This window comes from Odocoileus virginianus, chromosome 2 (genome assembly GCF_023699985.2).
Source record: "Odocoileus virginianus isolate 20LAN1187 ecotype Illinois chromosome 2, Ovbor_1.2, whole genome shotgun sequence".
Lineage (NCBI taxonomy): Eukaryota > Metazoa > Chordata > Mammalia > Artiodactyla > Cervidae > Odocoileus > Odocoileus virginianus.
In genome coordinates, this window is record NC_069675.1 from 91,413,631 (window position 1) to 91,441,170 (window position 27,540).

At 42.5% G+C, this 27,540-nt stretch overlaps 1 protein-coding gene and 1 non-coding gene across 7 annotated transcripts; one reads left to right on the forward strand and one right to left on the reverse strand.

Moving 5' to 3' along the window:
- The first annotated feature begins 147 nt into the window (after positions 1 to 147).
- RABEPK (Rab9 effector protein with kelch motifs) lies at positions 148 to 26,366 on the forward strand. Of its 6 annotated transcripts, none has more exons than XM_020874295.2 (8): positions 148 to 276; positions 7,332 to 7,390; positions 9,835 to 9,992; positions 16,348 to 16,500; positions 20,119 to 20,280; positions 23,307 to 23,456; positions 25,628 to 25,777; positions 26,046 to 26,366. In XM_020874295.2, exons 1-8 carry the CDS (start codon positions 199 to 201, stop codon positions 26,336 to 26,338), a joined length of 1,203 nt encoding a protein of 400 aa, XP_020729954.2. In that variant the 5' UTR covers positions 148 to 198; the 3' UTR covers positions 26,339 to 26,366. The 6 variants fall into 6 exon arrangements, with proteins under 6 accessions (XP_020729954.2, XP_020729962.2, XP_020729974.2 ...); XM_020874303.2 differs by lacking the exon at positions 148 to 276 and adding an exon at positions 6,017 to 6,103; XM_020874315.2 differs by lacking the exon at positions 148 to 276 and adding an exon at positions 6,117 to 6,255.
- Positions 745 to 851, reverse strand: LOC139031807 (U6 spliceosomal RNA). Its single transcript, XR_011484325.1, has one exon. It is a non-coding gene; the product is annotated as a U6 spliceosomal RNA (small nuclear RNA).
- Positions 26,367 to 27,540: the final 1,174 nt, after the last annotated feature.

Sequence of the window (27,540 nt, forward strand, 5' to 3'; positions counted from 1 at the left end):
GCAGGCCCCCGAGAGGTCCCCTGGGTCCGGGGAGCGGAACCTGCTGTGACCCGTAGTTATCTGCCGCAGGGAGTGCTGGGATTTGTGGTTTTCTGTAGTGGCTAGCTACTCCTCTTTTCCTTTCCTGCTCTTCGTCTTGACTTTCACCTCTTTGGGGATCCAGGGAGGCTTTTACGATGCAAAACGGCAAAGCAGGTGATGTTAGCCATTCCCTGGTTTCTCACTCCTACTCTTTTAAGCATTCTCTTCGCCAGAATATCTTCAGTTAAAAATCGGGTAAGCCTGGCCAGAGAGTAACCTGTTTGCACGGTTTCCAAGGCAGTATGAAAACCTTGCCTAAATAAACCTTTGGCAGAGATGTCAGGCTACCAAATTTCCAGCCTGGAAAGAAAGGAAACAAGTGTTTAAACTCTTCTTATGCCAAATGCTATACAGATGCTGTTTTTCTGTCTAATCTAAATAACACTTGATAGGAAAGGAAGGCTCAGAGAGGTTACGTAACTTGTCCAGCTCTCACAGGGAATAGGCGGGGGAGCCAAGACTGGAATAGGTCTGGGTGGCCCACAAGGGCTGAGAGTTTCTTTATTGTACCCTCAACACCTAAATCAGGACCTGGCACTATCAACATTCCTTCACTCAACAGCTATTAACTGAACACTTTTTGTTGTTATTAATTACTTGGTATTATCTTTAATTAAGTACAAAGACTTTTCCAATCACATCACATAGAGATCATTTTATCCAAAAAATATGGAAAGCTTCACGAATTTGCGTGTCATCCTTGCCCAGGGGCCATGCTAATCTTCTCTGTATCGTTCCAATTTTAGTATATGTGCTGCCGAAGCGAGCACTACTGAACACTTCTTATGTGCTAGGTACCCTGGAGGTGCTTGGTGTATCCAGCAAACAAAATAGACAAAGATATTCTCATCCTGTATCTATATTCTAGTAAAGGAGACAGAACATAAACAATAACCATAGTAAATAACTGTAGAGTATATTAGAAAGTGGCAACTGCTAGGGGGGAAAAAAGCAGCAGAGTAAGGGAGATGTAGTGATGCATGTTTAGGAACCAACAAAGAGGCAGAGGAGATAGCTCTGTAGTTACTTGAGAAAAATTACAAAGACAGCTGATGCAGAGGCTCTACAAAAAAAAAAAAAAAAAAAAAAAAACCATGTCTAGAATCTTAGGGAAATGGCAAGAAGATTAGTGTGGCTGGATCAAGGTGAGAGAAGTAGGAGAGGAGATGAGAGAAAAGAACGCTGATTTTTTACTTTTCATGCAATGAGGAATTATTGCAGACTTTTGAGCAGAGAAGTAACGATCTAACTTGTTTTAAAAGGATCACTCTGGCTGCTGTGTAAGACTGTAGGAGGCAACAACTGCAGCTGAAAGACCAGTTAGGAGACACTTCTATAGCCCAATAGTAGCAGGTGCTCCATAAATATTTGTTGTTCAAGTAATCCTGGATCCATCCTCTGGCCCTAAAGTATATTTTGATGACATCTGGCTAAATTTTATTGAGGTATCTGGGTGAAGTTCTTTGTATTATTCTTGTAACTGTTCTGTAAGTATGAAATTGTTTCAAAGTGAAATTAATCCTTAAAAGTTTGTTGCAGAATGGTACCCACAAGCATACATTTCTTCATTTATTCAATTAATAGTTATATAGTACCTGTGACCATGGAGAAGGGCATGGCAACCCACTCTAGTATTCTTGCCTGGAGAATCCATGGATAGAGGAGCCTGGCAGGCTACACTCCATAGGGTCACAGAGTTATACACGACTGAAGCAACTTAGCACGCACACACCTATGATATAAATGATACATATAAGATTCCTGCCCTATGGGTAATACATTCTAATAACAAAAATAAATGAGCAAGAACTAATTGCAAAGTATAATTCATGGTAAAAATGGGGAAAATGGGGTGCCACGAGTGAAAAAAATGGAGTAGAAGAGGCCTACCTTATGTTGGCAACACATGGACATCACATACATGTGCAGACTCTAGCACCGAATGGCTAGAGTTCAAACCCAGGTTCTAATACTCCCTGTGTGACTGTGGCAAAGTTATCTATCCTTTCTGTGCTCCAGTTTTCTCAGTTCCAGTGAGGAGATAATAACAGTGCTTGCTTCATAGGAAGCGAATAAGAATACTTACCTTCCCCCTCAATATGTGGGGGAAAAAAGAATACTTATCTTCTAGGCTGGTAGTGAAGTTGAATAGAGTTGGTATACAGAAAGGGTTTAAAACAATGTTGTGTACAGTGAGTGCAAGGTGTTAGCTCTGAATATTGGCCAAGCAGAAAAGGTCTTTCTGAAGAGGTAACGTATAAGACTTTAAGCAGGGCACTTCCCTGGTGGTCCAGTGACTAAGACTCTGCGCTCCTAATCAGGGGCCCTGGTTCCATCTCTGGTTAGAGAACCAGATTCCACACACCACAGCTAAGATTCGCATGCTGCAACTAAAGCTCCTGCATGCCATGACGAAAAGAGAAGATCCTGCATGTTGCAACTAAGACCTGGTACAGCCAAATAAATAAACATTTTTAAAAAAAGATGACGACTTTGGGTGACGAGTATAGAGATAATAGGCTCAGAGTTTTTTGAAGGAAAAACAAATCGCAAAAGAGGAAAGGATGTTATTGTTGTTTGACTTTTTTTTTTTTTACAGTCCTCTTTGAAAAAACTGACAATTCACTTTTCATCTTTGAATCTCAATAACTGGGAATTAATCCTATTCAAGGTTTCTCCTCAGGAACTTCCCTGGAGGTCCCGGGGCTAAGACTTCACACTCCCAGGGCAGGAGGCCCAGGTTCAATCTCTGGTCTTCTGGTCCTCTGGTCCTCTGGTCGAGGAACTAGTTCCTGCATACCACAACTAAGACTCAGCACAGGCAAATAAATAAATATTTTTTAAAAAATTTTAAAATAAGGTTTCTTCTCAGAATTGGGAAGGGAGAAAAACAGGGAGATAGATATGAACATATTTAAAACAATATAAGTGCTTGAAAGGAAGGTGTCACGAGCCTCATTGCTTCCCTTGTTGATAAGTCAGTGAACAGGTAGGTAATGAAGCCAGGTGGTATCCCCTTCCAGTGAAAATAAGAGGCACTCCTCACATTACCAAACTGTCTGGCAGTTAGAAGCTCCCTCCTGGCAGACTCACCTCATTCAGAGAAACTCACTCTTGACATTCTCAGTGTTGGACGAGTTCTTAGGAGAGTTGACAGACACACTGGGTGGTTTGCGGCAGAGTGTACAGAACTTGCTGACTGGAATATGTTCTTAGTCTTCCTTGCACAAAACAGGAGATCTAGGCTCCTGGTTCTGCCATTTCAGTGGGTTAGTCATTTTAACTTCTCTGGGCCTCAACTTCCAGTTTACAAATAGATCTCAAAAGTTCTTTCCAAAAAAAAAAGTTCTTTCCAACACTTTCTGAAATGTAATTTCTAGTCTGAAAGCACAGGTCCCACAATGAAAACTGGTTGTAGCAGGGTTAGAGGGAGGCTCAAGAGAAAGGGGATATATGTAAACATATATTAATAGCTGATTCACTTTGTTGTGCAGCAAAAACTAACAAAATATTATAAAGCAGTTATACTCCAAAAATAAAAAGAAAGCTGGTTGCTATTTTGCCCACAAACCTCTTCCAATTTTTCTTGTTTATGGGCAACTCCAGCATGGCACCTTGAAATGGATTTCTCTCAAAGACACAAGGAACATCAGAGCAATTTGCAGCTGTGAGCAGAAATCTCCGTCTAGATGCACAGGGACATATGGCAGAGCCAACCTGGCCTTTAGTTTTCTTTCCTGAAGGAGAGCAGGAAACTCCTTTAGCAGTCAGTGGAAATTCTTCCATTAATAAGGGAACTCACAAAGACCCTAGGTGTTTGGAATAGATATGTGAGCTCTAGAGAGAGCTGCAGACTGCAAATTCTGTTTTGTCAATAAATTTTTGTTGGAAGGACTTCCCTAGCAATCCAGTGGTTAAGAGTCCACGTTTCCAGTGCAGGCGGCATTGGTTCAGTCCCTGGTCAGGGAACTAAGATCCTGCATGCCACAAAGTGTGGCCAGTAAATAAATAAATAAATGTCTGTTACAGATTCAAGTAGCAAAAAGATTTACCAGGTTGGTCTTTCATCTGTACTATTAAACCCTCTCAATTACTCCCTCTTTGAGGTAGATAATTTACTATTTCCATTTTAGACATGAAGAACCTAGAACTCAGAGAGGATAATGAACTTGCCAAAGGCCAAGTTTAGATGGTCAGCATTGGAGTCTGGATGTGACCTCAAGTACGTCTGTCCGCTTCTCACTCTGCTAGCATAGTTGAAGCTCTGTACCACAGGAGCTCCTGTGGTTTCCTTCCTTAGCTGTTTCTTTCAGTTCCTAGGATACAACTCAGTCCTCCTGATTGTGGGTTTCTCAGGAACATAGACACAGTTGAACCAGCTCTCCATTTTCTGGAAAGCCACCAGGAACCTGTGGTTAGGAAAGAGACCAATAATAATGCAGATGAACACTTCTAACTCAGGACCGGTGTCTAGGTTCATCTACAGCTAGGAATAGCATTACATTTTACAGACACTTTCGAATTGTGGTGCTGGAGAAGACTCTTCAGAGTCCTTTGAACTGCAAGGAGATCAAACCAGTCATTTCTAAAGGAATCAACCCTGAATATTCATTGGAAGGACTGATGCTGAAGCTCCGATATTAAGGTATCTGATGCAAAGCGCCAACTCATTGGAAAAGACCCTGATACTGGGAAAGATTAAGGACAGGAGGAGAAGGGGGCAACAGAGGATGAGATGGTTGGATGGCATCATGGACTCGATGGACATGAGTTTGAACAAACTCTGGGAGATGGTGCAGGATAGGGAGGCCTGCCATTCTGCAGTTACAGGGAAGCGAGTCAGACATGACTCAGCTGCTAAACACTGAACAACCAGCTTTGCGTCAGTCACCGGGCACTAAGCACTTTATAAACATTAGCTCGTGCATTCCTCACCTTAGGCTTGTGGCAGAAACCTTATTAGCTCCATTTTACAGACGGTGACACTGGGGCCCAAAGAAGAGTAACTTCCACGAGAATAGATACTCTTCTTGGTGAAATTTTTGTTCCTTGCGCTTTTTACCAATGGACCTAGTTATTGGTTTTTCTGTTTCATCTCCCTCCCTCCTTCCTTCTGCCTCTCTGTAGTTAAGAATGTAAACTCCAGGAGGCCAGGGGGCAAGTTTGCCTGGTTCAGCATTGTTGTTGTTCAGATGCTCATTTGCAACCCCATGGACTGCAGCAAGTCAGGCTTCTCTGTCCATGACAAACTCCCAGAGCTTACTCAAACTCATGTCCATTGAGTCAATGATGCCATCCAACCATCTCATCCTCTGTCCTCCCCTTCTCTTCCTGCCCTCAATCTTTCCCAGAATCAGGGTCTTTTCCAATGAGTAGGGTCTTTTCCAATGAGTTGGTGTCCCAAGTATTCCAGCTTCAACTTCTGCACCCGTCCTTCCAATGAATATTCAGGGTTGATTTCCTTTAGGATTGACGGTTTGATCTTCTTGCAGGTTCAGCATAGTGCCTGCCATAGTTACAAATGCTAATTGAGGAATGAGTCAGCTTTTTAAAGCGCCAAAGCTTGAACTGGCCTAAAGATCGCGCAGAGAAATTTACACCCAGGAAAGCACCCTCAACTCTCCCTTTCAGAAACCATTTCTAACAATCGCTGGAAATGAAAATATCATAGTTCCTTTAAGATAACCCACGGGGATTTGGGTCACCTAAATAGATGCTCAACCCCTGGTGTTTCGCTTGGAAGTCGTTTCCAAGTAGCCGTGCCTTATTTACTCCACCGGGGAGGTAGGGCCCGCAGGAAGACCTGGCCAGTTCAGCTCTGGAGAAATACACAAGCAGGTCTTCACCTCAGAAACCAGGAACCCTCCCGCTCCCTTCCAAGGGGGCGCCCTGGGGTCCCAGCCCTCTCGGCTGGGAGAGGTTGGCCGCCGCGCTCTTCCGGGGCCTGGAGGAGGGGCGAAGGTCTAAGACCCGCCTCCACTGGGGCGGAGCCACGGCCCGGGACTGGCCTAAACTGCCGCAGGTAATACGGTCCGGAGCTGGATCGGGGTGCTGCGGGACCCCCGTTTGAAGAGATCCCGGGCGGGAGCGGCTGCATCTTTTAGGGGAATGGAGATAGGCCGGGTAGAAAACGCCGGGTAGACCTCCTCAGGCTCCGGCCCAGCCACGCTGACGGTTCTCTCCCGACCCTGTTTCCTATCGCTTATCGCTGCCACGCGGGGCTGGGACTGGGGGATGGGACTGGCAGGGGCTGCTGCGGGAGGTCCCAGGCCATGTGAAGTTTACCCCACTTAGCTTTGGGCTTTGGGAACAGCAGTTAGTGGCTTAGGCTGAAGGTTGGATTTATCCATTCAACTCCCGGAAATGTTATCTATTTTCTTTCATCATTCACTCATCCCTCACTTCTGCTCTATACGGCGCCCACTAGTTGGTTCTCTGAATGCATCGGAGAGGCCCAGCTCCCTTGGAATTTAGTCTAGAATCTAGTCTAGAAACTTTTAAATAGATAATTACATTCAGGATGACCCTGCAATTACGGTAGCTTAACGGATACCTTCGGATGTAGAATAGCTTGAGAATGTGAGGAAAGCAACAAATAAGGGACGGTTTCACTAAGGATGGGACAGTTGAACTGGAATTTGGAGGTTAACTAGAAGTTTGCCAGAAGGGAAGGGACATTTAAGGTAAGGGAAGCAGCATAAGATGCAAATTATGAAAGGGCTTGACATTTCAGAGGAACAAATGTAGTAAGAACAGCTCAATAAAGCAAGAAATTGTAGGCTTGAGTTCCTGAAAAGGAGGTTGAGACCAGAAGGCTTTGAATGTCATGCTGGGGCCAAGAGTTATCCTAGAGTTTGGTATTTCTCAGCTTTTTAAAGTGTTTTATCTTTTGATAAATATAAATACCTTATGACCTCCAAAATTATTTTGATATATGCCCTTTCCCCATGAAAACCACAGACACAGAAAACTTCAAGCAAAAAAAATTCTGTAATTGGATTAAGAAAGTTGCATTATTGTTGCTTACATAAAACTCAGCATAGTGTAAGTTTTTATCAATTGTAAGTTTTTATCAAATGTAAGTTTTTATCAAATGTAAGTTTTTATCAAAAGGTGGTAGTGCTTATTCAGATCAGGCCCTAGAAATTAGTATATCAACAGGAAATTTTTTTAAATGGGAAGTAATCTCTGTGTGTTAGGTAGAAGATAATCGTCAATGTCTAAAGAGTGCCTTTCTGTCTTATGCATAGGACATCATGAAGCAGCTGCCAGTCTTGGAGCCTGGAGACAAGCCCAGGAAAGAAACATGGTCTGTAAGGAAGGATTCAGACAGAGAAACACATGAGTTTTTGTTTCGTTTATAAGTAGTTTACTAATATATTTGATCATCTATAAAAAAGGGTAGAGATGAAACTGTCTGTAGTTTCTGGTAATTAGACTCAAACTGTCTGAGAAGGTCTTCAGAGGAAAGGTAGTGGGGCAATAATTATCACAGAGCAGATGTTGATTTTATTAGAATCCATTTACCAAGACGAGTAAGACATTGGCCATCTGGCATCCTCAGCTCCAGCTCTGTGTCTTCCCCCAAGCGCTGACGCATTTTTTAAGGTTTTCAGGTAATTAGATTAAACTGGCTTCACTGTTTCTTGAATGCTTGTTCAACCCACCCTTCATTCAACAACTAACACTGGCCTGACAGGGGCAGTTACAGTGTAGGTGCTGAAGGCACAAAGGTGAATAGTCTCCGAGTAGGGGGTGCTGCAGACTAACCTGGTGATGGTGATGAAAAGTGATCAGTGCTGAAACAAGGCTCACAGAGGGCTGTAGAGAGGAGGCAGTGCTTCTGCAGGACCTTGGAGGAGACCCTTTGATCTGCCTTCTCTGTGTCCACTTTTGCTCTCTACCCATCATAAATCTGAGCATGGCATTCTCTAGATTAAAAGCCTTTTGTTCCTCTGTGTTGGTCTTAGGATAGAAACCAGAGTCCTTAAAATGGCCCACTGGGCCCTGCATAATCTGTCCCTACCTACCTCTCCAGCTTTACGAGCCCCTACGTACACTTTGTTCTCTTTCTTTTCCTTTAACGTGGTTGGCACTGTCCCACTGAGGGGCTCTACAAGCTGGTCCCTCTCCCTGGATCACCCTTTCCCCCCATCTTTTGTCCCTTTCTTTGCCCAACTATTAATAACTTCTACTCATACTTCAGATCTCAGTTAAAATGGGGCTTCTTCAGGAAGTCTTCTGGGACCACCCCTGTCCCCACCCAACTCTCCTTACAGGGTAGGGACCCCCCGTGATATGTCCTCATACTATATATCCTGTTCTCCTTTGTAGTGCAATTGAAATGAAGTGGTCATTTGTGAAATTATTTGTTTAGTGTTTTTCCTCCCAACTAGTCTGGCAGGGCTATGAAGGCAGGGACTTCTTTTGTTTTATTCACCATGTAGGGGCAGGGCTGTGTGCCCTTGAATAAGTTATTTAACCTTTCTAAGCCTCAGGTCCACAGCTGTAAAACTCAGATGATAACATTACTGTCCTCAAAGGGGTTTTGTGCAAGTTTAGTGAAATCAGGGTTGTAGCAAAGTTAGCAGTCCGTAGGCATGGTACATGGTTAGCAGTCATTTGGGCAGTAATGTGATACGTGAATCTGGACATCGAAAGAGAGATCTGGAAAAGAAACAGATTTTGAAATCACTGATGAACATGTAGATGGGTGGTAATTGAAGCCATCAGTACATATAAAATTGATCAGGTAAGTAAACCTAGACTAAGACAAAGGGAATCCATGGGGGTTGGAAGAAAGCTGGAGGGAAAGGAGTCAGAAAAGGAAACAGAAAGTGTAGCCAGACAGGTGGATAGAGAACCAAAAGGAATGAGTGTGGGGAAGCCAGGTCAGGAGAAAGGTACGAGAAGGACGGAAGAGCCAAGAGTCCCAAATGCCAGAAAAACAGCTACAGAATTTTCTTTTTCAACCAGAAAGGTTGAAGTGTGCTTTCTGTCAGCATTCAGAATAACTTTACAGAGCAGAATGAATGGATCCTGTATTTGATTTTTCAAAGAGCTAGCTTTGGCTTCCATCATGTCAAGCTTTATGAGTAATCTGGAAAAACTCTTAAAATTCAATGAAGGATGGAGTATATTACTTGGCAGGGGGAAGCATCACTGGCTAGTGGTGGGAGCTTTGCTGCTGTTGGTTCTCACATGATTATACATAAAGTTCTGGCCATCATTTACTGAGTCCTTCCCTGCCGTGTAACAAGAGTGCATCTCATTCTTCACAAGTATAATTATTGCCGTCTTCATTTTACAAATGAGGAAACTAAGGTTCAGAAAGATAAAGTGACTTCTAAAAGGGCATACCTGGAGAAAGCATGTGAACTGGGACTTGAACTAGGTCTGTCTGAATTGGCAAGCCGTGCTCATAAGTACCATGTTGTGCCAGGACATACCATTGAGCATTTCTGTGTATCAGTTTCCAGCTCTACCACATGGGGACAATTACTAGTCCAGGGCACTCCCGGTAGGTTAATGTGAGATGAAAGTAGGGACAGAATTAAAAAGTCAAAGGTTATGTGCAAAGGGAAGGTACTGTTTTCAATTAGAAAAATGCTGCTTTGCTGGGTATTATTTTAAAAGTCTTTGTGTGTATAAGACCCTTCTCTCTGGTGCCTGTTCCATGAGGAGTGCAAAGAATACACTGCTGCATTTATTCTCTGCTCAGGCCTCCTGAATATATATATCTTCCTTTGGCAGGTACACCCTGACCCCAGTTGGAGACAGCCCCTGTGCACGGGTTGGTCACAGCTGCTCATATTTACCCCCTGTTGGTGACGCTGAGAGAGGGATGGTCTTCATTGTTGGGGGAGCAGATCCAAACAGAAGCTTCTCAGATGTGCACACCATAGATCTGGGTAAGACCAGCAGTGGAGGGGACTTCCCTGGCAGTCCAGTGGTTGGGACTCCAAGCTTCCACTGCAGGGAAGATGTATTTCATCCCTGGTTGGGGAACAAGGATACCATGCCATGTGGCATGGTTAAAAAACAACAACCAGAAGCTGCAGAGCATGTGCCCTTTGGCCAAAGAGCAGGGCTTTGTGCTGCTGGCTGTGATCATTCCTAAGAATATTAGTTCAAACATGTACATTACCATATATAAAATAGGTAACCAGTGGGAGATTGCTATGTGTGAGCTCCCAGAGCTTACTCAAACTCATGTCTATCAAGTTGGTGATGCCATCCAACCATCTCATCCTCTGTCGTCCCCTTCTACTCCTGCCTTCAATGTTTCCCAGCATCAGGGTCTTTTCAAATAAGTCAGTTCTTTGCATCAGGTGGCCAAAGTATTGTAGCTTTGGCTTCAGCATCAGTCCTTCCAATGAATATTCAGGACTGATTCAGGACCATAGGATGGACTGGTTTGATCTCCTTGAAGTTCAAGGGACTTTCAAGAGTCTTCTCCAACACCACAGTTCAAAAACATCAATTCTTCTGCGCTCAGCTTTCTTTATTGTCCAAATCTGACATCCATACATGACTACTGGAAAAATCATAGCTTTGACTAGATGGACCTTTGTTGGCAAAGTAATGTCTCTGCGTTTTAGTATGCTGCCTAGGTTGGTCATAGCTTTTCTTCCAAGGTGCAAGCATCTTTTAATTTCATGGCTGCAGATACCATCTGCAGTGATTTTGAAGCCCCCCAAAATAAAGGCTCTCACTGTTTCCATTGTTTCCCCATCTATTTGCCATGAAGTGATGGGACCAGATGCCATGATCTTCATTTTTTGAATGTTGAGTTTTAAGCCAGCTTTTTGACTCACCTCTTTCACTTTCATTAAGAGGCTTTTTAGTTCTTCTTTGCTTTCTGCCATAAGGGTCGTGTCATCTTCATATCCGAGGTTATTGATATTTCTCCAGGCAATCTTGAATCCAGCTTGTGCTTCATCCAGCCCAGCATTTTGCGTGATGTACTCTGCCTGTAAGTTATATAAGCAGGGTGACAATATACAGCCTTGACGTACTCCTTTCCCGATTTGAAACCAATCTGTTATTCCATGTCCAGTTCTAACTGTTCCTTCTTGACCTGCATACAGATTTCTCAAGAGGCAGGTCAGGTGGTCTGGTATTCCCATCTCTTTCAGAATTTTCCACAGTTTGCTGTAATCCACACTGTCAAAGACTTTGGCGTAGTCAATAAAGCTGAAGTAGATGTTTTTCTGAAACTCTTTTGCTTTTTCGATGATCCAAAGGATGTTGGCAGTTTGATCTCTGGTTCCTCTGCCTTTTCTGAAGTCCAGCTTGAAGAAGTTCAGGGTTCACATACTGTTGAAGCCTGGCTTGGAGAATTTTGAGCATTACTTTACAAGCGTGTGAGATGACTGCAATTGTGCGGTAGTTTGAACATTCTTTGACATTGCCTTTTTTTGGAATTGGAATGAAAACTGACCTTTTCCAGTCTTGTGGCCACTGCTGAGTTTCCAAATTTGCTAGCATGTTGAGTGCATCACTTTAACAGCATCATTTTTTAGGACTTGCAGTAGCTCAACTGGAATTCTATCACTTCCACTAGCTTTGTTCATAGGGATGCTTGCTAAGACCCACTTGACTTCACATTCCAGGGTGTCTGGCTCTAGATGAGTGATCACACCATCGTGGTTATCTGGGCCATGAAGATCTTTTTTGTATAGTTCTTCTGTATATTCTTGCCACCTCTTCTTAATATCTTCTGCTTCTGTTATGTCCATACCATTTCTGTCCTTTATTGTGCCCATCTTTGCATGAAATGTTCCCTTGGTGTCTAATTTTCTTGAAAAGATCTCTAGTCTTTCTCATTCTGTTGTTTTCCTCTATTTCTTTGCATTGATCACTGAGGAAGGCTTTCTTATCTCTCCTCTTATCTCTCTTATCTCTCTTCTTTGGAATGCTACATTCAGATGGGTTTATCTTTCCTTTTCTCCTTTGCCTTTAGCTTCTATTCTTTTTGTTTGTTTGTTTTTAGAGCTTCTATTCTTTTCTCAACTATCTGTAAGACTTCCTCAACCATTTTACCTTTTCACATTTCTTTTTCTTGGGGATGGTCTTGATCACTGCCTCCTGTACAATGTCATGAACCTCTGTCCACAGTTCTTCAGGCATTCTATCAGATCTAATCCCTTGAATCTATTTGTCACTTCCACTGTATAATCATAAGGGATTTGATTTAGGTCATACCTGAATGGTCTAGTGGTTTTCCATACTTTCTTCAATTTAAGTCTGAATTTGGCAATAAGGAGTTCATGATCTGAGTCACAGTCAGCTCCCCGTCTTGTTTTTGCTGACTGTATAGAGCTTCTCCATCTTTGACTGCAAAGAATATAATCAATCTGATTTCAGTATTGACCATCTGGTGATGTCCATGTGTAGAATTTTCTCTTGTGTTGTTAGAAGAGGGTGTTTGCTATGACCAGTGTGTTCTCTTGGCAAAACTCTGTTAGCTTTTACCCTGCTTCATTTTGTACTCCAAGGCCAAATTTGCCTGTTACTCCATGTATCTCTTGACTTCCTACTTTTGCATTCCAGTCCCCTATACTGAAAAGGACATCTTTTTTGGGTGTTAGTTCTGGAAGGTCTTGTAGGTCTTCATAAAACCATTCAACTTCAGCTTCTTCGGCATTACTGGTTGGGGCATAGACTTGGATTACTGTGATATTGAATGGTTTGCCTTGAAAACGAACAGAGATAATTGTGTTGTTTTTGAGATTGCATCCAAGTACTGCATTTTGGAGTCTTTTGTTGACTATGAGGGCTACTGCATTGCTTCTAAGGGATTCTTGCCCACAGTAGTACATATAATGGTCATCTGAGTTGAATTCACCCATTCCAGTCCATTTCAGTTCACTGAACATCACTGAGAAGTCCCTAAAGACACAACAGACTTCAGGAATATATCTACCAAACTAAGCCCCCCTTGATTTGGGAAAGAGTCTATTTGGAGCCCTGGACAGCCAGCCACTCATTTATCAGATGTTTCTCTAGGAGACACTGATTCCCTCACCTCTTACATCCACGTCATCAAATCCTAAATATCTCTATTTTCACCCATGTCTTTCCATTTGCATTGCTACTACTGTGGTCCAAACCTTAGTATCTCTCAGCTACACTCTTACAACAACCTTCTTACTAATCTGCCTGCTTCCAAACTTACCCCCTGTACAGTGCATTTTCAATACTCAGGTGAGTATTTTATAAAATATAAGTCTGATTATGTCCCTCTCCAGTTTCAAGCCTTCCCCAGCTTTGTCTCTTGGCTCTCCGAAATCCACATTTGCTCCACTGAATATCCTTCAGTTCCTTGAATTCTTTTGGTTTCCACACCTTTGCATATATTGTTCCATCTGCTTGGAAGACTTTTCCTTTTCCATGTCATCTGACTACTCTCCATCTTTCAGACCCCAGGTTAAATGTTACTTCCAGGGACTTTCCTGGTGGTTAAGACTCTGCTCTCCTAATTCAAGGAGCACGGATTTGATCTCTGGTCAGGGAACTAAGATCTCACATGCCAGCATGGAACGGCCAAAGCACATAAATAAACAAAAATGAATAAAAGGAAAGTCATTTCATTAGGAAGCTTGCCCTGGTACATCTGGACTAGTTTAGGTACTGCCACCGCAAAGGGGTGACTCTTCTGTTTTTCTTCTCTACTCCCGTGCCGCCTCTTGACACATCTTCAGTACTTCCCTTCGGACTGACAAATGTGTGGGGATTTTTTCCCCACAGCAGATAATTCTGCAACACTAGCTGGGTGTCCTACGACTCAGCTCAGTTCTACCTGGAGTTAGACTCCAAGCCCACAGGTGAAGGGTTCAGACCCATGAGACTCTCCCTGCTCCCCTTCAGATGCCAGTCGCAAGGCCAGTGGTGGTTCTGACCAACTCCTTTAAATGGGAGGGTCCCCTGACACCCTCCTCAGCTTCCATTAATTTCTGGTTAATTTCCTCAAGAGGCCACCAAGCTCAGGAAAACAGCCAGACAGAAGAGATGCTTAGAGCAAAGTATGTGGGGAAAGGCACTCCTGTGTCCCGTCGAGGTGCCCTGCCTTTCCAACACTTCCATGTATTCACCAACCTGGAAACTCTCTGAACCCTGCCTTTTTTGTGGAGGAGTAATTGATTACATTATGGCCATTGGTGACTGTCAACCTCCATCCCTCTCCTCTCCCCAGAGCTGGTGGTGGGGTTGTCTGGGGCTGTAATTCTAACCTGTAGTCTCACACTTTCTTCCCCTGGCAACCAGCCCCCATCTTTAGGGGCTTTCCAAAAATCACCTTATTAACATAAACTCAGGGACTTCCCTGGTGATCCAGTGGTTAAGACTTCATACTTGCAGTGCATGGGGAGTGGGTTGGATCTCTGCTATGGGAAATAAGATTCTACATGCCTCATGGTGTGGCCAAAAAACCCCCATAAACTGAGGTGTGGTTAACAGGGGGTTTGTTATCAATAGTGAAAGACACTTACCAGTCTTATTACTTAGGTCTTCACAAAGGTTTTCAGAGCTCTGTGCCTAGAACAGATGAAGGCCAAATATATATTTCCTAATGTAAGTGTCAATGACACAATCACTCTCTGTGTTTCCATGGCATCCTGTACTTTCCCATCTTCATCCCTCTTCACAACCCTGTCCACATGGGATTGTTTTCTTGTTTATCTTCCCTACCAAAGTATAAGCTCCTTGGAAACAGGGAACATGGTTATAAGTACATATTTTTTTCTTTTTTTTTTGCCATGCCATGTAGCTTATTGCACCTGGCTCACCGCAGTGAAAGTGTCGAATGCGAACCTTTAGGCCATCAGAGAACTCTCACCACGGTTATACTACTTCTCCTTGCATCCCCAGCCATTATCATAGCACCTGGCATAGAGTAGGTGCTTTATAAGTATTCAGATGAATGAATGAACTAACAAGTGACTACTGTGTACTACACAATGGCAAAAGAAAACTGGTGTGTTGTTGTTCAATTGATAAGTTGTGTCCGACTCTTTGTGACCCCATGGACCTTCATGGACCCCATGAAGCAGCACACCAGGCTTCCCTGTCCTTCACTATCTCCCAGAGTTTGTTCAGTCTCATGTCTGTTGAATTGATGATGCCATCCAACCATCTCATCCTCTGTCGCTTCTTTCTCTTCCTGCCCTCAGTCTTTCCCAGCATCAGGGTCTTTTCCATTGAGTCAGCTCTTTGCATCAGGTGGCCAAAGTACTGGAACTTCAATTTCAGCATCAGTCCTTCCAATGAATGTTCAAGGTTGATCTCCTTTAGGATTGACTGGTTTGATCTCCTTGCAGTCCAAGGGACTCTCCAGAGTCTTCTCCAGAACCACAGTTCAAAAACGTGTTGTTAACATGTTTTCTTAGGTTCATGTAACATGGCTGTTACTGTTTTGATCTTAGTTGTGTACCAACCACATGTGCAGGAGTCTACTTGTAAAACTTGAAGTTGTTTGGCTTCTGTTGTAGTCTTGGAAGATCTGACATCAGTAGGCCTGAATATCTGCATGGTGACAATTTTTGCACCTGAGCTACCACATATCAGTGGAGCTCTCATTCTCCAATTTCCTCCAATCCTCTGTAGGCATTTGAATTTCAACACACTGTACTAGGATTTCAAAGGTAAATGAAATCTCTTTAATCTCTCAGGAAGTTTACCGTCTAGTACAGTTACAATTCTGTTGTGACTTGTTACTACCTTTGTGACTCTGGCTAAACCACCTAAACCATCTGGGGCTCAGTGTCCCATAATAACTTGCTTCACTTGGCGCTCGTAATGATCTAACAAGACAGTGCCTGTGAAGGCCCTATGTGAATGGTTTACTAATTAAAATCACTAAGAAGTTAGGTGTTAATAGGCTGTGAAATTGTTTTAGCCAGAAGTCCTTTACCTAGAGGTAAAAGAAGCTCTCTTCACCGACCAAAAAAATTAAAAACCCAAGAGAGAGAGAATCCATGGGCAGGGAATTTGGCCTAGCCTCAGGAGAGAGTGGAGGCAGGACTTGGAAAGCTGGGACAGGGAGATGGGGCAGGTCCCATAAAAGAGGGTTTATGGACAGGCCGACAGCCCCCAAAATGTCTGATGTAAAATGTTCTGGAGGTTGACCACATTCCCTTTAAGTGATCTGCTGGTTGCTCGCTTATACTTTTAACCCCTTTTTCATTTTTCACCCTCCCCCAAGTTTGTCAGCCACTATAAACCACTGGCAGCCCCAATCTAGGAACTGGGTGAAATATTTTCCAGGAACCCACCAGTGGGATTTAGCCACCTCCAAGAGCCTCCTGCCCCGGTACGAGCACGCCAGCTTCAGTCCCTCCTGCACACCTCACAGCATCTGGGTGTTTGGAGGGGCCGACCAGTCAGGAAATCGAAACTGCCTGCAAGTTCTGAATCCTGGTAAGTAACTGATAGTTATTTTATTTACCAAAATGAATAAGTAAATCCAATTTCAATTCCTGTACCAAAGTCCCATTTGGATTTTACTGACCAATCCATTTAACCTTTGCTGACCTCATAGAAAAATAACCATTGTCACTTCTAACAGAATCTGAAAATCATACATGATATTTTGTTTTCCTTCTAAGAGGCACAGATTATCAACTTCTGAAAATCAAAGCTGAAAGAGACTTCAGAGAACAGTTATGTCAAGTGGGCAACCTGGTCTAGCAATGGAGAGTGACTTTCCTAAAGTCATCAGGGAATCAGACCCTTGAATCCAAGTCACCTCTGTCAGAGGTCTCAAATGGGGGTGATTGTGCCCTCCAGGGGACAGTTGGCATGTGACACCTTGAGGCAGGGCATCTGATGGGTGGAGGCCAGAGATGGTACCATACATCCTGTAATGCAGTGTTCCCCAACCTTTTTGGCACCAGGGACTAGCTTCATGGAAGACAAATTTTCCATGGACAGGGGTGGGAGCAGGGTGGGGTTATGGTCTGGGGATGATTCAAACTCATTACATTTTTTGTCACTTTATTTCTATTATTATTACATCGGCTCCACCTTAGATCATCAGGCATTGGAGGTTGAGGACCCCTGCTATAAAGCATAGGGCAGCCTCTCACAATAAAGAATTATCTGGTCTAAAATGTCAATAGTACCAAAGTTAAGAAACCTTGATTGAGATCCTCTTAGTATGTTTCTTTTAGCCAAAAAGTACAAAGTTCCTGGCTCGTCTCACTGGCAGTTTTGTCACAGAGGAAGCATTTTGGGGACGTCACTGCTGCAAGGATGTTGCTGAACCACCCGTGGGGATGGACCTGACTTTCTGTCAGTTAGAAACAATTTTTTGTTGTTTTTCTCTTTATAAATTTTTCAATATGCATTGAAAAATATTTTAAAAGTGTAAATAAGTAGACAAAAGCCATCCACAATCCTATGATATTAAGGCTATTAATAACAGTTCTGTGTACTTCCTTTCTGTCTTTTCTCTGCAATTTTGTAAACCTGAGATCTTTGTATTTCACCATTACACTATTGGGTCTTTTTAATTTCATAATTAGCACAGAAATGATTCCCTATCAACAAAGCTTTGCTAAAATCATTTTTAATGACTGCATAGCACTCAATTTTATGATAATACCATAATTCCTCTGTGTTTTTTTTTAACATGTAGGTTGTCTTCAGATTTTTATCATTATAAATAACAAAGTAGTGAATATCTTTGTTCAGAAGTCATTGAATGTATTTCAAATTATTGCCTTAGAATTCATGCCCATAAATAAAAGAACTAGATAAAACCCTGGACTTTAAGCTTTTTTTTTTTTTTACTTCAAAGCTTTTAGTACATGGTATCAGATTGTTCTCCAGGAAGACTTTTTTTAATTTTCTTTTTTGGCCACATTGCACAGTTTGTGCAATCTCACTTTCCTGACCCAGGATTGAACCTGGGCCCAAGAATGAAAGCCCAGAATCCTAACCACTAGGCCACCAGGAAACTCCATCTCCAGAAAGATTTTTTTCAACTTATCCTTTTTCCAGTTGTGTTTAATAGTTCTTGTTTCACTCCTGACTGGCACTGAATTTATCATTTTTAAGCACTGCTAATTTGATGGGCAAAAGTAAAAAAAAAAAACAAACGATTGTATCTAATTGTTTAAATATGCAGTTTGTTCATCACTAGTAACCTGGACATTTTTCATGTAACAATCAGTTCTTGCCTGGTTACCTCTATAAATGAGAGGTTTACTTATATAACAGTTGGTCTTCTTTGTCATTCTGGGACAATAATAATTTCTATCTTGTTAGGTTTGACAAGAATTAACTCACGTCTGGCTCATAGTTAACATTCAGTAATTATTGTGGTTGATGTAGCTGTGGTTTGACAGATGGAAATCAGTTCCAGAACCCTGACCTCTCAATTTTTCAGTGATGGCATCTATTTTAAATAAAATACAGTGAGAATTTGGAAAGCTTCTGTCAAAGAAATTGACTTTTCACCAGATCCTTTCCTTTCCTAAAAAGTATAGTTTGACCATGACCAAGAAATATGAATGATGTAAGTGAATCATTAATTTCTTGTGTTACGAAGGCAAGTTCCTCAGTCTTAGGACTCCTTTCTGATTATTTGTGCTAGCATTTGACTTGGCAGCCACACAATCTCAACTTTATGACAGTTCCATAATTCCTCTGTTTTGTTGTTTTTTTTTTTTTACTCTGAAGGTTGTGTGCTTTCTAACTCCCCCTAAGATTAAAAGCTCCCCAAGATCTGTAGTTATAGAGGCAATTACATTATGCTATGTTATTTTAGTTTTTTGTTTTTGTTGTTTGCTTTTTTTGGCTATGAAGTTTGTGGGATATTAGTTCACTAACCGGGGATCGAACCCAAGACACCTGCAGTGGAAGTCAGGCGTCTTAACCACTGGACTGTATGGGAAGTCCCCATTATGCTCTGCATAGGCTGAGACTTATTTGGTCTCCGGGTTCATGTTTTGAGTCCCACACATACTACAAATGCTTCATGTACCACTTTGTATATTGAATGAAGACCTTTACACAAGACACAGAATTTCCTAGTCAAGAAATAATTCCTGGGAATTCCCTGATGGTCCAGTGGTTAAGACTTGGAGTTTTCACTGCTGTGGGCTTGGGTTTAACCCCTGGTCAGGGAACTAAAATCCCACAGGCCATGCAGCATAGCAGAAAGGAAGGAAGGAAGAAAGAAAGAAGTAGTGGAATGATATGGGAGTTTTGATACATCTGTGTTCAGATCCCTGCCCTACTGCTCACCAACACTGCGACCTGGGGGAAAGGGTTTAAACTTTCTGAGCTTCAGTTCCCTCATCTACTAAGTGGGGATACCTTCCACCTGCTCCCAGGATTGCCTGAGGATAAGGAGATGGTGGGGTGCTCAGGGCAATGATTCTGCCCACGGAAGGTGCTTGGTTACTGCTTGTGTTTCTGTAAAATGTGTGCTTCCTTTTGAAAAAAAAAAATGAGCTTCTGTTCACCTGCCCAGGTGGCAGAACTTCACCTTAAATGAGTGACTTAATCTGTCTCTGCTTCAATTCCTTGTCTGTAAAATGCGGGAAGAAATATTTATTTGGCACATAGTGTTCAGTAGGGACAATTACTACTACTGCTACTACTGCTAAGACTGTGATGATATTGTCCACTTTTTTTAATGGCCACATATCCTGAGAAACTTGGCACGTTTGGTTTCTTGCATCCAGTGGGAATGAGTTTATTCAATGTTGGGCTCCTCTGGGTGGGCACAGCGCAGGATAGTCAACAAAGGGGAATAGGGTGCAGAAAGGATGTTTAAGGCCTCCCAAAACAAATTGTTCTCCTTAATTGCACCTGTGGCTTTTCATTCGTGGGAATTTGGGTCTATCTGAACACATTCTGAGTATTGCCCCTTACCCCTCCTTGAATTTGATAACAGGAGATCTCTGCCTAGACCTACCCTGTCCCTCTTGGGGATTGGGGTTTGCCAAGTGACCCTGCCTAGCCCCAGAGTCAATGTTCGAGGCCCTCAGCCTGGGGATTTAGATGCCTACCTTCTCTCCGGACCAGATACCAGGACTTGGACCACCCCAGAGGTGACCGGCCCACCGCCATCCCCGAGAACATTCCACGCATCATCGGCAGCCATTGGAGACCAGCTGTATGTCTTCGGGGGTGGAGAGAGAGGTGCCCAGCCCGTGCAGGATGTGAAGCTTCATGTGTTTGATGCAAGTATGGATGGGGTGGGAGATCCCTGGGGCCACCACTTACCTGGTCGGGGCTGCCCTGGCCTGCAGCTTACCTGATGCAGGAAACAGATTAGAAAATGACAACCTGGCTGTGGGTCTCAATTCTAGACTTCTTCAGTGTATCTCTTAGCTGATATCTTCTACCCATAGTAAAAATTGCATTTAAAGAAGAATAATGGATCAATTATAAAAATGTAGACAGTATAGTTTATCAAGCAAAAAAGAAAAAAGTTTCCCCTTAGGCCTTTCCTTCCTACTGCCCAGACAGAGGTAAATACTGTTAGCTATTCCTAATAGTCTAACTTCCGGATTTTTCTGTGCATTTATAAATCATATGCACATGTATATGTGAACACCTACGAAGTTTCTATGGACTTTGAAATTATATGAAAACTTAAAACACACACATGAAAATACTAATTATAAATACTGTTCTGCCTCTTAGTTTTGTGGGTCTAAGGGTAGATCTTGGGGGCTTCCCTGATAGCTCAGTGCTAAAGAATCCACCTGCAATGCAGGAGACTTGGGTTCAGTCCCTAGGTTGGGAAGATCCCCTAGAGGAGGAAATGGCAGTCCACGCGAGTATTCTTGCCTAGAGAATCCCATGGACAGAGGAGCCTGGAGGGCTATAGTCCATAGGGTTGCAAAGAGTCAAACACAACTGAGCGACTGAACACGCATGCATGCAAAGGTAAATCTTAGTTGAAAACATAAACTTTGAAACCACAGGAAGTGGACTTGGAACCAGATCTGACGTCTACCTTCTGTATCACTTTAGACTAATTTCTTAATCTCTCTAGGCCTTAGTTTGCTGTAAAATGGAGATAGTAATAGTGCCTAACACAAAGAATTGGAAAGATTAAATGAGATAATGTGATACAGTTATAGCAGTTCTGACACAGGAAACACCTAATGAATTTTCACTGTATTATTATTATTCCTTCATTTAATCACACATCATGGATCTCTCCTAAGCCAACAATTTTCTTGCAAAGCATATCTTTCTGTGGGCATCCATTATTCATTCAGTCATTTTCCTATAGATTCACTTTTTTTCCCCTAAAGATTGACAATGTTACAGTGAATATATACATTAATTTATGTACATGTTACAACGTTTGGGCCTTCCCAGGTGGGCTAATGGTAGAGAACACACCTGCAAATGCAGGAGATACAAGAGATGCAGGTTGATCCTTGGGTCAGGAGAATCCCCTAAAGGAGGGCATGGTAATCCACTCCAGTATTCACGCCTGTAGAATCCCATGGACAGAGGAGCCTGGCGGGCTACTGTCCATAGGGTCGCAAAGAGTCAGATATGACTGAAGTGACTTAGCACAGCACACACAACATTTAATGTGGAATAGATGCTGGGGAGTAGAATCACTAGGTCAAAATGGTATGAATATTTAATATTGTGAGACCTCTTGCCAATCTTTTGTCTAAGTGGCGTTTATTTACATTTCCTTCTTTTAGTAGTGGGCATTTAGGAATAATGCTTTACAAATATCATGTGACAAAAATAATTTTCCTGTGTGTTTTTGCACCTTTTTTGAGAAAAGGCAATAAGCAAAACTGAAAACTTATAAGTTTAAATTAAAAATTAAGACATGTCACGATATGAATTTTTGCAGAAAAAATGGACTCTGATTCTTTTAAAGCAGTTTTAAAAAAATATTGGCTTTGAATACATAAAACTGTAAGAGAAAAAATATATGTACATATATATGTGCCTATATGTGTGTGTGTGTGTATATATAATTTTATAACCTCCAAATTGTTAACATTTCAGTGCAATTATGGTCCTTTTTTTTAGTAGAAGAGATAATTCTAGATGTGCTGTTTGTGTCTTGTATTTTTCACTTAAGCATTTCCCCTGTAATCACAAAGTTTTCTCATTGTTTTTAATGAGCACGTAATATTCTATTATGACTGTAGCAATAACTCACTCATTCACCTGTTAATGGACTTAGGGGCTATTTCCAGTTCTCCCTTATTATCAATATAAACAATACTGTGGTAAACATACTTACCACTTATGTATGCATATGCATCAACTTTCTCAGGTTATTTCAAATTGTATTCCTTGGAACACTGAGGGCTCTGTGAACAACCTTCAGGCCTGTCGCAAGTGGTAATTCAGAGAGAAGTTGTTTGGCAGGCTTTTGTCTAAGAAAATTTTTGTAGCACTCCATTAAGACTTTTCCGGTATGTTGAAATGATTGATTTTCAATTCTATACATGTACAATTTTGAAGAAATGAAGGGTTATCAACAGGTAGAACACATCTGCTATGTTAGGATAACACTCATAACTCTCATGTACAGAGTACTTTATTTATGCCTGTGCTTTACATATATCGTCTCATTTAATCCACACTTCAACCCTGCTGCTGCTGCTGAGAGGTAGGTATTACCGGGTACTCCCTTTCTCTTCATTTTATAGCTGCAGAAACTAAAGCTTAGAAAATTAACACATGCAAGGCTACATAATTATTCAGTGAAATAACCCAGTTTTAACTCCAAATCCTATATTCTAATCATTATCCTATACAACCACTTCAAGAGGCCCTGCTAACTTTAAAAGTGGTCAATTTTTTTCCCCCACCCTTCTAGCAAATCAATTAAAAATATTGTTGTGAAAAATAGAATACTCTGAAGGCCTGTCCCAGTAGAAGGAAGCGCATTCTTTTTAATTTGGGGGCAGTTCTAGGTTAAAGAAACTTAAGGAGGTATTTTTTTAATTCAAAACACAAAGTGGTTCCTTAATGCCCAGTGGAAGGGGTAGGCATATTAGGTAGTGAATTCTCCAGTCCTGGACACACACCAGCAGAGGCTGTAAGGGTTGTGGATGGAGGGAGGCCTGGGTTGGGCTGGCGAGTCACAGTGAATGACCCCCAGGCCCCTCTTTGTTCAGTGCATTTCCGCTTGCTGGGAGGTGAGGCTTAGGTATAGTCCTCACTTTCTTGCTTCATACCTTTGTCACCTGATGTCATGGGATTTATTTTTCCAGGCACCCTGACCTGGTCACAACCAGAGACACGTGGAAAACCTCCATCCCCCCGACATGGTCATGTGATGGTGGCGGCAGGGACAAAGCTCTTCATCCATGGAGGCTTGGCAGGGGACCATTTCTATGATGATCTCCATTGCATTGATATCAGTAAGTAGGGTAGAGGGCATGGGGGCTTGCTTGTCTGCTTAAAATTAAATAAAATGTACTTTGACTAGAACCTTGCTCTCAACCAGCCAGTAGAATCTTCGCTGCTGCTGCTGCTAAGTTGCTTCATTCTGTCTGACTCTATCTGACCCCATAGATGGCAGCCCACCAGGTTCTGCCATCTCTGGGATTCTCCAGGCAAGAAGACTGGAGTGGGTTGCCATTTCCTTCTCCAATGCATGAAAGTGAAAAGTGAAAGTGAAGTCGCTCAGTCATGTCCGACACTTAGCGACCCCATGGACTGCAGCCCACCAGGCTCCTCTGCCCATGGGATTTTCCAGGGGAGAGTACTGGAGTGGGGTGTCATTGCCTTCTCTGAGAATCTTCACTAGATTCTTTCAGATGTGACCTGAATAATAAGTGATAATAATAAAAGCAAGTATTTCCTAAGTGTTTGCCATGTATTGGGTTGACCAGAAAGTCCTAAGTTTTTCTGTAAGATCTTACAAAAAATCCATTATGAACTTTCTGGCTGACCCAAGACCTACTCATTAATTCTTTCTTATCCTTTCAACAACCCTGCTCTTTCATTAAAATTCATTGTGTCTTGTGCTTCCCGAAGGACTGGATTTCTTTCAAGTTGTAGCCTTTAATTCTGTGGATAACTTTTAGAGTGTGTCTGGAAGTAGACAACAAGAACTGTCATGCTAAATTGTTAAAAAAATGCTGAGAAAAGGAAAGTTAGGGATAAATATGAGTATTGTCTTTAAGCGTTTGAATGACACCCCAAAAGTCCCGAGAGCCTGGACTATTTTGGGGTCATTCTTCCAGATTCTGAGGTCCCTTAATGCAGGGACTTTATCTCTTTTTTCCTTAGTGTATTTCCATCATTGAGTACAGTGTCTGGCAGGTCGCAGTGGACAGATAGGGACTCCCCTGGTGGTCCAGTGGTTAAGACTTCACGCTTCCACTGCAGGGGTCATAGGTATGACCCTTTGCTGGAGAACTAAGATCCTGCCTGCCACACAGTGCAACCAAAAAAAAAAAAAAGAGTCAACAGAAAAACAAATGAACATATTCTGCGTTGCTCCAGACTACAGGAATTGGAACCATGGGCAGAAGGCATGAGAACTGCTGTGCAAGTATCAGGCTACCTTGCCAAACGGTGGGTTCTCTGATTTGGTGACATTGGAGACTGGCTGACACTGGCTGGGATTCCCACATTGGCAAGCATATTTGGCTGGACTCGGTGATTCTCCCTTCCAACTCAGTTGCTGGACCCCTGCCTTGAACTGACAGATGGAAAATATCTTCACAGGAGCATTCCTTGCAGGCAGGCAAACAGGGTTTTAATGCTTATTTTAAAAAAAAGAAAGTCCTTTTCTCTTGTAGGAGGAACTATTTCCTAGTTATTTTTCCTCTTTTCCTACCCAGGTTGTTCTCTAAAACCCAAAATCCGGTGAGGTCCTGCCTCCTTTGCTTGTCTGAAAAGTTGCAACTATCTGCAGAAATAGGTAGGAAATAGGTGCTGAGGCAGCATATTACAGTGTAGAGAACACAGATCTGGGAGTCAGACCTGAGTGCAGCTCTAGCTGTGGTACTTCTTCCCGTCTCTAATCCTGTTTTTTCATCTGCAAGAAGTAGGCAGAACTGAGCAGTAGCAAATTTCATGCAGCTATCATGAGAATAAAGTAAGCCAGATTTTTGAAGCGTCTAGTCAGCACTCACAAAGTTGCAAAGTAGCTGTTACTGTTTCAGAATGCATGTGTGTGCACATACAGGCATGCTTCCGCAAGACGCGTGCACGCGCACACACACACACACACATACACACACAACCTTACCTGCTCCTGGGTTCCTAAGGAGTTAATGGTGATGGTCACCAAAGCTTAGATCACATTCCTCAGTGTGCTCCGAAGACCACCTACATCAGAATCACCTGGGATGCTTGTTACAACTATAGATGACTGAGCCCCCTCCCTCCCTCTCTGGACGACCCAGACAGAATTTCAAGCTCCCCCAAGTGATTTTTGTGCACACCAAACCTTGCTTTATTATCTCAAGAACTCTCTTTAGTGAGTGAAGTTCAGGGGTTGGTTTGCAAGCTGCAGACGTCTGACAGGTTCAGTCTGAAACCACTGTCTAGGTTTTGCCCAGTTTCCATCTCTTGGCAGGTGACATGAAGTGGCAGAAGCTAACGCCCACCGGGGCAGCTCCCACAGGCTGCGCCGCTCACTCAGCTGTGGCCGTGGGGAAACACATGTATGTCTTCGGAGGAATGACTCCCACAGGAGCCCTGAATACGATGTACCAGTATCACATAGGTGAGCAGATGTTCATTGTGGGTCTTTAAGCAAGTATCACCCTTCTTTGAAAACTATCACAACGCTTTGGTCTTTCAATTTGGCCACTCCACATCTAAGGCTGAAGGAATAAAAACCAGACTTTCAGGGAATGACATCATCAAAGCAGTAAGAGTACCTTTAGGGTTCCCCCGCTCCACTTTTCTTGTTTCTTTTGGGCTCAGGTGATAAAGCACATCACTGAATATTTTTGGAAATTTTTTAACAGACTTTTTTCCCCCCAAAATAGAAAAGCAGCATTGGACCTTGCTTAAATTTGAAAATTCTCCTCCCGCTGGAAGGTTGGACCATTCCATGTGTATCATTCCGTGGCCAGGGACGTGTACTTCTGAGAAAGAAGATTCAAATTCAGCCACTCTAAACTGTGATGCTGAGAAAGGTGATTCCACTGAGAAAGGAGTGACTCAAGGTGGTGACTCACATGAAGAAAGTCAGGCTGACACACTGCTCTGTTTTGTGTTCGGCGGAATGAATACAGAAGGGGAAATCTATGATGATTGTATTGTGACTGCAGTTGATTAATAAAACCCATGTTTTTACCACTTTAAAATGTCAATTACTTTCAGAGAAGTTAAGTACAACATTGTTTTCATACCTCGAAAACTGCCTGCACTATGTATGTATCCCTTTGGCTCTTACCTACTGCAGTAGGTGAAGAGATGAACTGGATAGCCCAGGGCAAAAACCTCTAATAAAAGGGTTTTTTTATCAGCAATACAACCAGGTAACTAACTGGCTGGTTATTAATACTAATCACAAAAATGTTGCAGATATCCTAATTGCAAGATACAACAAAAGTTGTAGAAATCAGTGAGTGGACATTCCCAAGCTTAAGTGTTTTAACATTTGACTGCACCGGGTCTTAGTTGGAGCACGTGAGATCTAGTTCCCTGATCAGGAATGGAACCCATGCTTCCTTCATCTGAAGCATGGAGTCTTAGCCAGCGATCACCAGCGGAAGTCCAGGGAAGTGTTTTCAATATTAGCAGGTCCTCAGAAAGAGGTGTACTGTTGACTTGGTACTGAGAGCCACTGCAGACAGGGGCAAAGATTGGCCCTTGTCTCTCCCTACCAACCCCTACCCCTCTGCACACAATACTTCAGGTATTTTTAATGTTTGTATGGAACCTGGTCTGTAAGACCCCCTGTCCAAATGCTTTGGGCAACACAACAGAGGTCCAGGCCTCAGAGTAAACCACACATCAGTTCTCAGTTCCACAAATTAACCTTGCAGCTGGTTGCCCCATGTGTAAAATGTCTATGTTTGGACTGAACTGGATCATGTTAGCATGACAGCCTGCCCTTTGTTGATCGTACTTACTAAATTGTTGTAGGGCTTAAGGTAGATCACACCACCCTAGATCCCTCTCTTGTACCAGAGATAAAGACTGACATGGCTAAGATTCAAAAATATTACCTTCACATCCTAAAATCAGGAATTGAATCCAAGTGTGTAAAATTATCAGTGATTCATCACTTATCAAATCTCAAGAGAATCCAAACAGTTGTAAAGTGTTATGAGTAAATAGAAGGCCACCATTAAATTTTTGAAAGGTAAGGGGAAGCAGGAAGTTTCAATTATGCTCAAGAAAACTCTGCTCTTGAAATGGTCCTTGCCTAGTTAAACATATGGATGTACCAACCTCCCACCCCTTTTCTTAGATTAGGCAGGTTTCCCAAAATGACTGAATATTTAAAGAAAGGTTGTTTCCTTACCTCAAAAC